At 40.9% G+C, this 11,674-nt stretch overlaps 1 protein-coding gene and 1 pseudogene across 1 annotated transcript; both read left to right on the top strand.

Moving 5' to 3' along the window:
* Window positions 1-390: 390 nt before the first annotated feature.
* LOC111828215 lies at window positions 391-1,360 on the top strand (annotated as a pseudogene).
* Window positions 1,361-8,309: 6,949 nt separating this feature from the next.
* On the top strand, window positions 8,310-9,254 carry LOC102419641 (olfactory receptor 2W3). The gene has a single exon (XM_006100193.1). It carries the CDS (start codon window positions 8,310-8,312, stop codon window positions 9,252-9,254), a length of 945 nt encoding a protein of 314 aa, XP_006100255.1.
* The last annotated feature ends 2,420 nt before the right edge of the window (window positions 9,255-11,674 follow it).

Here is an 11,674-nt window from a genome sequence, read left to right as displayed (position 1 = left end):
TCCCGGAACCGGAGTTCAGAGCAGTCGGGAGCTTGTGACTCCCTCCCGATCAAAAAAGACAGCCGTGTCCTCAGGTGCCCGCCCCTTTCCGCGCGCTGGGAGCCCCCGTACCTCTGCACTTTACTTTCGTAGCTCCTCTGAGTCTGTGTGCTCTTCTCTTTCCTTCTAGTTGTAGAATTTCCACTCAGCCAGCCTTCCTGTGGTTCTGGATAATGACCGTTCTGTCTTTTAGTTGTATTTTTTGAAGTTGTTGTCGGAGGCAGCAATTTCCGGTGTTTACCTATGCCGCCATCTTGGTTTCCTATAATGATTTCTTTTATTTATTAAACCAGCTTAAGTCTTTCTTCATCCCTTGCATTCCAAGAGCCACAAAACTTTGTGCAGAGGGTGATGCAGGCTCGTGTTTCAGAGGAGCAGGTGATTTCCTAGATTGGATTCTGAAGAACAGGTAAGATGGATGGGCTGAGAATGAAACATTCGTAGGTGAACGAAGCACCCATAGTTTCTATCAGAGCCACTGGAAACCATCGCAAAGAAACCTTCAAGCCAAAGAAGAAAATGGATGATCTCGGCAAACGCAGCAACTTCAAGCAGTTTACAGAATTGCCAAGTTAATAAGAAGTAGGGCTTGTGTCGAACAAGATAGGCTGGGCCAAGCATTTGAAGATGCTTTGGACGTACTGAGGCAACATTCAACTGGAGATCTTCAGTACCCACCAGATCGCTAAGACTGCGTGCATTTCATCAGCCACTCTTCTCATTCCGAGGAAATCCTAGCTACTATAGTGCGCTGCCTCCAGAGCAACCTCTCTGTAACTGGAAAACAGTAATAAACCGTCCTGTGGACCTCTGTCTTGAAGGGAATATTCATCCATCTCTGCAGAACATCCCTGAAAACCAGCTGGTACAATCTCCTGTTCTCCAGCAAAAGGGAGGAAAGGCAGGAAGAAGCTCTGACTGTTTGAATACCTTCATGAATCTCTGTGTAATCCCAAGATGGCATCTTGTATTCAGTGGATAGATAAAACCAAAGGCATCTTTCAGTTTGTATCAAAAAACAAACAAAACTTGCCCAACTTTTGGGCAAAAGAAAAGACCGTGACTTACCAGAAAATGGCCAGGGCACTGAGGAATTACGGAAGAACTGGGGAAATCACCAAATCCGGAGGAACTAAGTAACCAATTCAATGAGGCCATTCTCTAAAGTCTCTCTCCATCTTACTTCTTGGAAAAAGAGATCTTCTACTCACAGTATGTTCAACCTGATCAAGGATATCCAAGTTTACTAGTAAGTAGCTGGAATGCAAATTGTAACTATACATATGCCAATTACCATGAGCTGAGTTACCCTAATTGCTAAATATAATCTTACATATTATGATTTCCTAACATCAGAAATCCCTGAACCCACAATACAATGTATAGCTAATAAATTATAGAATTGTATACTATATAATTTTATTAACCAATGTCACCCTAATAAAATTCAATAAAAATAAAATAAAAAAGAAATATCTGTTAAAAACAACAACAACAACAAAAACTTTGTGCATCTCCTGGTATGACTGTTCTTCTTCCCTTCCCAATTCCTGGAAGGTCTCTAATGTTTTTTTCTGTAATTCTGATTCATTACCAGTAAAATGCTCTAAATCCACATCCATTTCCTGATTATCCTTCTACTTTCTCCTCCATCTTTTCTCCTGAATGCAGACTCCTCTACTCAACTCTCCACTTGTCATCAAAATACACATTAAAGTCAACATACCTAACACTTTACCCTAAAGTTTTACCCCAACTCCTTGCCTAGTGAACACACACACACACACACACACACACACACACACACAGGCTTCTACATCTAAGTGGGTGACAACTACATTCTACATTCTTTCAAATGCCCAGGTAGAGAATCTGGGGATTCCACTCTTGATTTCACTGGCTCACGTTCAGTTCGTCAGCAAATGCTGCCAGCTTTCCCTTCACAGCATCACCAGAGCTCTGCCAGCCCTATCTCTGCCTCTGCATCCATGGCCTGAACTCCCTCCACTCCCTTGGGGTTGCTGCATCAGTTTCCTAACATCATAATCCTGGCTGTATTCTGGCCATTCTCACATCTATTCTTAATGCTGCAGCTTGGCTCATCCTTTTAGTGCCCAAGATAGAAGTACACTGGCCTCCCTTGCTGGCCACATTCCACCATCAGGCCTTTCTCCCAGCTGTGTCTTCTACCTGCAATTCCCTTTGCCCTGATGTCTCCTTTACTTATTCCATTTAAACCTTAAATCCTGCTCAAACTCAGATTCTCAGTGAGGACTATACAGCCCTTGTCCACTCTGGGCCCACCCTCCCAGTGCCCTTCACCAATAATATATTGGAAAGTAATATATTTCCCCAATATATTATTTATCAACTTCCAATGTGTTACATTGCTGTCGTATTTATTAGTTCATTTTTGTTCTGTTGCTTTTGTCTTTTTTTTGGTAGAATGTAAGCACTCTGTGGGAGGGGTCTTTGTCTGTTGACAGCAATATGTTCAATATCGCCTAAGCACCTCAAACACCGGTTTGTCCTTGGTGTCATTCACTGCACACTTACTGAACAAATAAATGATTGCTTGCTGGGGTTGCAGAAATAAATGATGGAGCTGACAGTGTTTTGTGGGAAATGTAGTATTCTGAAGTGATATTATTATTATTTATAACCAATCACTGGCCAATAAAGTTTAATGTCAAGTGCTAAGTGAGTAAAATCAATTTTTATGTGTAGAGGAAATTTGAATAGAAGACTGAGTTTGCAGAGGTGATGGAATCTAGTGATAGGCATGGTCCTACGGAGCCTCCTATAGCTTTAATTTCTGTGACAACACAATGACACCTCGAAATCCCGCTTTGCCTCATACACATGACACATGACACCTGTCTTACACTTGCTAGAAATATGGGTAACATTTTATAAAATTCTATGGACTAAAACCTTTTTTTAAAAAAATTGAGTTATGTTCCATGTGTCCCTCTTCATCTGAACTGCACAATAGTGCCAACTCCTCTCCCCCACAGGATGCCTTGGGTCTGCTCTCCTTGTCTTCACTTCCTACTATTGTGCATCTCTCTGTTATTATACATTGGCCTTTTTTCTAGCCCACATTATTATAAAGAATGACTAAATTAATAAAGAATGATTAAAAAGTCACCCCCTAACATTAGATTCTAGTTTCTATGTCTACAGTTTATCAGAAACTGGATGATTTATTTAAATAACTACTTTGATCATTTACCCACCTTCACCCCACAATGGGGTGACTGTTTGGTCAAGTGATGTAACTAAATTGCTAATTATTCTAGCATGTGGGAAGGCCCTAAATGATGAGAACTGGGAGGGTGGTGATATGTGGAGCTGGTGGGAGCAGGAAGTAAAATAGCTTTATTTGCCAGTAGAAGGAACTGAGCAAATTTAGAGTAGTAATTTAAACTCTTCAGTCCCCAAGGGCAGAGAAATGGAGACACTGGGATTTATTAAAGCCATCTGTTCTCTTAGCACTGGCCCTGCGTTCACGTTTCTGGGGAGCAGCTCTTCCATTGTACCAGGAAGAGGGCAGGATGGAGGAGGGTTGCACGTGCTACACACCTACAGTTCTACACACTCTCCTGCAAGGTGCATTCTCTTCACATCCTGAGTTTGTGCCTGTATCTATTCAAAAGCACCCAAATAATTATTTTGACATATTCCTTAGTCAGTTGACTTAAAAAGTATGATTTTGCTCTGGTGTTGCCTGGCTGAGTGCAAGGACTCAATTATTATTCATTTATTTACTTTATTATTATTTAAATTTTCAGCCTTGTGATATCATAGTTGCCTCTGTAAGAGCATTAAAACACGGTCATAGCCCTGGCCAGTTTGGCTCAGTGGATGGAGCATTGACCTACAGACTGAAAGGTCCTGGGTTTGATTCCGGTCAAAGGCACATGCACGGTTGCGAGCTCAATCCCCAGCGTGGGGCATGCAGGAGGCAGCCGATCAATGATTCTCTCTCATCATTGATGTTTCTATCTCTCTCTCCCTCTCCCTTCCTCTCTGAAATCAATAAAAAATATTTATTAAAAAAAAACCCACATTGCCCTAGCTGGTTTGACTCAATGGATAGAGCGTCAGCCTGCGGACTGAAGGGTCCCAGGTTCGATTCCAGTCAAGGGCACATGCCTGGGTTGCAGGCTCCATCCCCAGTAGGGGGCGTGCAGGAGGCAGCCAATCAAGGATTCTCTCATCATTGATGTTTCTATCTCTCTCCCTCTCTCTTCCTCTCTAACATCAATAAAAATATATTTTTTTTAAAAACCCATGGTCATATGTACACAATATAATAAATCATGGGTTTATGATATTTTCTCCACTTCTCCCTAGTCAGTTTTTGAAACTGGAGGGATTAAGCAAAACAAACCCTCATAGACACAAACGACAGCATGGTGACTACCAGAGGGGAAAGGGTGGGGGGAGGTAGAAAGGGTAAAAGGGGGATAAATGGTGAAGGAAGGAGACTTGACTTGGGTGGTGAGCACACAATACAATATAGAGATGATGCATATAGAATTGTACACCTGAAACCTGTATAATTTTATTAACCAATTTCACCCAGTAATTTTATTATAAAAAGAAAGAAAGTAAATAGAAATAAAAAAGTTTGAACTGACATATGATGACATCCTCTTTTCAAATCCCCAAATAAAGCTAAATAAATTAAATAAAATAGTTCACCCTGTTGGTTCCTTAAATTAGAAAAAATATTAATCAATGTGCCCATAAAATTTTTTCCACTATCTAGGACAATGGGTTATTCATTTTTTATGCATAAAATTCTTAGTAAAAAAATGTCAAACACTTCTTTATTTTCAGTAGATCTAAAGAGGAAAAAAACACAAACTATGATCCTGTTCCAGGTAGGATGGGACCAACTATGCCTCAATTGATTTTTAAACATATCATAATTCTTGGGAGCAAGGCAAGGGAACAAATGGCCCAGCAGTGGCATGAGTCCCAACTTTGCTCTCATGAAGTAATAAATCCTTAATATATCAAGGGACAAATTCTCATGGTCCTCATTTTCTGCCCGGAGCCTATGGGATTTGTTGTGATGCATGCCCATGGCACACCTCAGTGTATGTACTAATGAGCCCTATGGGTCCAGAAGTTTCCCTGGAGCGTGGGGCTGTGGATGACCCCAGATCACCGTCAGGGTCTCTCTCCATTCTTTTTTCAGGAAAACAGCATCACTGGGGCTCATTGCCTTACACCTGCACAATCATCATGGTCCATTGCATTTACAGAGCCATGGGCTACAGCCAGGAGAGGTGCCTTTTTTCCTCCACATGTGCAGTTACACCTGGTAGAGCAACTGCCTGAACCCAGGAGAGGAGAAGACATCCCGTGCATGGAGGTCCCCCAGCTAGATCTGCACCTTCCGACTTCTGATTTTTAATGGAACCTGGTAGCACAGAAGTAAATACTGTGAGTAGATTTCTGGATTGAGGAACTCAATTTATAAATTGCACTTCTCTATTGGTTGGTTAAATTAAAAAGCCATATAGATAAACTATCAACTGTAAAAAAACGAAGGATTTTTTACCCTTTACAACAGCGTGGATGGACCTGGGGAATATCATGCTGAGTGAAATAAGCCAGCCAGAGAAAGACAAATATCACATGATCTCACTTATTTGTGGAATCTAATGAACATAATAAACTGACCAACAAAATAGATCCAGAGGATACATGGAACAAACCTCGGTGGGTGAGGGGGATGGGAAGAGATTTACCAAAGAATTTATGCAATGGGCACAAACAATACTGTGGTGAAAGCCTGGAGTGGGGCGGGTGCTGGAGGAGGCGGGTGGATGGGGAGGAAAACTGGGGGACAGCTGTAATACTGTCAACAATTTTAAAAGCCATATAGAATGTCTCAAAGGAATAGAAAATGAGGAACGTGTCCTTTGCTATTGGAAAATGTGTGGATTATGACATACACCTTAGACACAAATCTATACACAAACACATAACATCACAACTTATGTTACTTAATTAAAACAAATCAAACTTACTAGTGCAAAATTATTTTTTTAAAGATGAGATATAAAAGTGCTGAAGAGACAAAGTATAAAAGAACACAAAATAAAAGTTATTATTTTTTTTATGTTGGGACTAGAGTTTGTTTTGTTAAGAAAGACTGAGGTTTGTCAAGTGCATGTGAGGAAATGAGACCTGAGATGTGAGTTTCATTTTTTTTTTTTTAAAAAAAAAAAAGGAAGAGCATTGAAAAGGTTATTATCAGCTGTGGGTGTGATGGAGAGGTGTCACTCTTAGCTAGAAAGATGCAAAACATGGGCCTGCTCTGAAAAACATGGTCCTGTTTCCTGCCATCTATCATCGTAGCCACGTATTTTGGGAGTTTAAATTCTTTAGTCTTCAATATTAAAAAAATGTTTCATTATTTTCTTGCCAATTTTTTGAAAATATTATTAAAAAGGTAGCCTTTCATTTGTCATGTTGAAAACTCTAGTATTTTTTATTATTCTTTATATTTTTAGTGGTGTTTCTTATAGCATTATTAAAAATATGCAAATTTAGTTATATTTTGCTTTATTGCTTTTGAGAATTGCAATTTGCCTAGTGAGACCTATCTAAATTCAAGATGATCAGGAAACAACTTTTGTGCTTTATTATAATAGTTATATTTAATGTTTAAATATTTGATTTGTTATTTGTTTTGGTGAAAGCAGTGAATGAGTGATTCACACTCCCCAACTCCAAATGCCCTCCATTGACCATGGTTTATTATATTCCAAAGTGTGTTTGAATATATGTTAAATATAGAATTTCTCTGCCTAGAGAAATGGGCTTAGTTTCCCATTTCCTGTGTATATGACACATAAGCTTTAGGCAACATACTTTCATATTTACCAACTATTAAAAAATATCAAAATATCTATAAAATAAATAAGGTAGCTTGATGATTACCATTTTAGATGAGAAAACTATAAAAGGTAAAGAGCTTTCTGTGATCTTGTTGGCTAAGGGACTGTAGCAGTGGGGTTGGGGCTGTAGCACAAGACGTGTTAAATCGATGCCTCTATGTTGTCTGTAAGACTGGTGCTCTAGGTCTTCAAACATGCTTTGTTTGAATGTGATAAACTCTTAGCATTGCAATATGATAAAGGTTTCTGCACATGTATGTACATTATTGCATTAAAGTTGCATTACCTGTTGTGGTCTTATTTTTCTCAGGCAGCATATAGTGCTTTGGAAGAAAAAAATATATATACTCAATTTCTTAAAAATCAGACCAATATAGAGAGAGAGATGTTAATTTATGTGTATGTTGCTTTAGTAATATTCAGTTATCTCATGTATTATTTATTTATTTGGGTACTTTAAAATTACCCCAAGAATAATGGTCAAATGAATGAGGTGTGTCCTTGAGTTAAAGAACAAATAAAATATTCTTCATATAATGGATATTTTCTACATACTATTAATTCATTATTCTGGGATTCCATTTTGGGTCTTTGAAGTTTTAGCGGGAGCTAAGGAAATCGTGTTTCAAGAAAAATCAGTGGCTGGGCCATGACAGGACTAGCTTCTGTCATTAAAATGACAAGCGGTGCCAGCAGCGCAGGACGAAGACTCTGAGCCCAATTTCCTTGGTTCAAATAAGCGCTGCCTTTTCTAGAATATGCTCATTTGCTTAAAATACATCTGCCCCAGTTTCCTTTTCTGTAAATGTGGGATAATAAGACTGTCAACTCCATATCACTGTTGTTGGAGTTAAATGAGTAAATAACTGACGCGACCTGAATGGTTGGGTTCAGGATCTGAAGGAGGGGCTGATGCACAAATGAAAACACTAGACAAGAAATATGAATTATTAAGGGGTGGGGGCCAGGTGGTGTCTCTTTCATGAAGAGCACACTGACCTCTGGCCGGTCTGCTTTTTATTTACTTGAATACACATTTGCCCTTTAGCAATGCATACAGGCATATCAAAGGTAAAGTTTGGTAAACAGTAAAAGGGTTATCAGGTTAGGGAATTGCCTTGAGCCACCACTATCTCAACAGGAACAATCAGTGCTTAGCATCAGCCCTGCTAATGCCCAAGGTCCACCAGCCTTCCGCGTTCCTTGGTGCACTGACAGTATTGGCAAGCTGTGGCTTCCCGCAAATAACTGTAAAAAGCATAGAGGATCCCTGGTTCACAGTAAGTGCTGCCTTGTATTGTCTGTGACCATTACTGGTATTGCTGTTCTTCTTCAGGTGCAGTAGAGATGGATGGGACCAATGATAGTGCCCAGGGAGATTTCATCCTTTTGGGATTTTCTGACCACCCCCATTTGGAGAAGATCCTCTTTGTGGTCATCCTGATTGCCTATCTCCTGACCATTGTGGGCAACACCACCATTATTCTGGTGTCCCGGCTGGACTCCCACCTCCACACTCCCATGTACTTCTTCCTCACCCACCTCTCCTTCCTGGACCTCAGTTTCACCACCAGCTCCATCCCCCAGCTACTCTATAATCTCAGTGGGCATGACAAGACCATCAGCTACACAGGCTGCGCCATCCAGCTATTTCTCTTCCTGGGTCTGGGTGGCGTAGAGTGTTTGCTGCTGGCTGTCATGGCATATGACCGGTTTGTTGCAGTCTGCAATCCCCTGCACTACATGGTAATTATGAAACCTCGCCTCTGCATGGGCTTAGTGTCGCTGGCCTGGGGCTGTGGTGTGGCCAACTCCCTGGCCATGTCCCCGGTCACCCTGCACTTACCACGCTGTGGGCACCGCAGTGTGGACCACTTCTTGTGTGAGATGCCTGCTCTGATCCGGATGGCCTGTGTCAATACAGCTGTGATTGAGGGCACTGTCTTTGTTCTGGCAGTGGGCATCGTGCTGTCACCCCTGGTGTTCATCCTGGTCTCCTATGGCTACATCGTCAGGGCTGTGTTACAAATACGGTCAGCATCCGGGAGGAAAAAGGCCTTTAACACCTGCGGCTCCCATCTCACAGTGGTCTCGCTGTTCTATGGAAACATCATCTATATGTACATGCAGCCGGGGCACAACTCTTCCCAGAACCAGGGCAAGTTCCTCACCCTCCTCTACAACATTGTCACCCCGCTCCTGAACCCCCTGATCTACACCCTCCGAAACAGAGAGGTGAAGGGGGCACTGAGGAGGCTGCTGCTAGGTGACAGAGAGGTGGAAAAGGAGTAGGGTGAATAGGAGAGGTGGGTATCTCCAGCCTGGCCGTCAACTCCTTCAGAAGCCAGGATGGCATTTGGGACCATTCAGTAGACCTGGTCTGGACCTGTACTTCCCACAGTGTATGCCTTTTCCTGGACTTCCATAAGCTGTATCCATTCCAACATTATATGTTTTAATGCATAACTGCACAACACATATCATTCAAAAAATCCCTCTACGTGAAATTAATAGTTATAAAGATGAGTTTCCACAGCTTCTACCAGCCTTCCAAGTAGGAAACTGCCTTTCTTAACCAGTTTTGCTTTTGTTGTTGTTTTTATGTTAATTGTTCAGCAACTTTCTGTGTATTTTAGTCAAAACAATCACCGTTTGATTACTTTCTTAACTGACAGCCATCAAATGTGGGAATTCAGCAAGTTGGGTGTTCTCTGTTCCCAAATTCACATCCAACGTCTTTCACAGAATCAAGATTCTTTTCTACCGTTTGCACCCAAAGTCTAGTGTAAGATTCTGGGTAAACCAAGAAGGTAATCTATAACATGATAGGTAGATCATTTAAATACTAGAACATGATTATTTCTCAGGTATATATTTATTTTATTAGTGAGAAGGACTTAATATTTATTAAGTTCCTGCTATGAGGCAGATGCTCTTAATTTATTGAATCTTCTCTGCATTTGTTGGAGGTCAACATGATTTTCATTATTCATTTTTACCCATGCCATTCACGAAGCTTTAAGGTTTAATCATTTGCTCAATTAGAACCAAACCAGAGATATGCTGCAGGTTCTGTCTGACTCCCAACTCCTGCTGTTTCCATTGCTACATGAATTTTCAAAGAGCAAAATCCTTACTCATTTAAAGATTAGTATCACAGACCCTTTGGAACTAAAGAGCATGATTTGCTCCCATTCCTTGCGTAACACAGACCAGAGTATAGAGAAGGAAAAAGTTTTCCTGGACCCTTTAGGGTGCTTGTTGGGTCTCAAAATTAAACCAGGAAAACCCTAGCCAATTTGGCTCACTGGATAGAGCGTTGGCCTGGGAACTGAAGGGTCCCAGGTTCAATTCCGGTCAAGGGCATGTACCTTGGTTGCGGGCACATACCCAGTAGGGAGTGTGCAGGAGGCAGCTGATCAATGTTTCTCTCTCATCAATGTTTCTAACTCTCTATCCCTCTCCCTTCCTCTCTGTAAAAAATAAATAAAATATATTTTTTTAAAAGTTATTTGCCTTGCTGCCTGGCTCCCAAGTATGTTTTGTGTTCTACCAGGACCCCTGAATTGGGGGAGGGGGGAGGGGCAGGGGCTCGCCTTATTTCTAACAAGATGTCATGATCCAAAACCTGGTCCTTTCTTGGCCATCACATGGCTCTATGAATGCTTTCTTTCAGAAAAGCCTTTTGGCAATGGAAGCTAAGTGCTTGTTTAACGCTGTACAAAATGAAAGGCTTTCTAGGCAGAGGGGGCAGGAACAAGGAAGTCATACGAGGCAAAGTGAGTTGGTTAATGCAAGGTTGCTTTCCTTTCGGGTAAAGCAGGGGCAAAACAGAATAACAGTGACAGAGGCTGAGATTTATCCCACTTGTGCTGATTAGGCGATTTCTGGTTGCCTGGTTTAACATTTCATTTCAAAACTGTAACTACATCATGGTTTGCTGATGTGGGCTAAGCATAGGCGAGTCCGTTTTGGGCCTCTTGTCTTTAATGCCTCTGACAACCGATGCCTCACGGGTCATAATAAAGGTAGTTGCTGTACAATTGCGTAAGAGAGTCACCTCACTGGGTCTAACACAGAGCAAAGCTGATTTTGCCTGAGCCTGTGCTCCCAGAAAATAGCCCCAGGCCCTCTAAATCGGCCCTTTGTGTCATGTAGATTTACTTCATCTAGGTCTGAAGGTATCTCCTCCCTGATTCTCATGGATTCTTCTTCCTAAAGCAGTGACGGCGAACTTATGACACGCATGTCAGAGGTGACACGCGAACTCGTTTTTTTGGTTGATTTTTCTTTGTTAAATGGCATTTAAATATATAAAATAAATATCAAAAATATAAATCTTTGTTTTACTATGGTTGCAAATATCAAAAAATTTCTATATGTGACACGACACCAGAGTTAAGTTAGGGTTTTTCCAAAAAAAAAAAAAAAAAATGGTAGGCGTTCCTTCCTTTTTACAGCAGCACAGTATTCCATTGTGTAAATGTACCACAGCTTTTTAATCCACTCATCTACTGATGAGAACTTGGACTGTTTCCAAATCTTAGCTATTGTAAATTATGCTTCTATGAACATAGGGTTGCATATATTCTTTCTGATGGGTGTTTCTGATTTCTTAGGATATATTCCTAGAAATGGGACTACTGGGTCAAATGGAAGTTCCATTTTTAATTTTTTGAGGAAACTTCATACTGTTTTGTACATTGACTGCA

Source organism: Myotis lucifugus, unplaced genomic scaffold (genome assembly GCF_000147115.1).
Source record: "Myotis lucifugus unplaced genomic scaffold, Myoluc2.0 scaffold_302, whole genome shotgun sequence".
Lineage (NCBI taxonomy): Eukaryota > Metazoa > Chordata > Mammalia > Chiroptera > Vespertilionidae > Myotis > Myotis lucifugus.
Note: the sequence above shows the minus strand (reverse complement) of the source record. Positions and strands in the feature narration are given on the sequence as shown.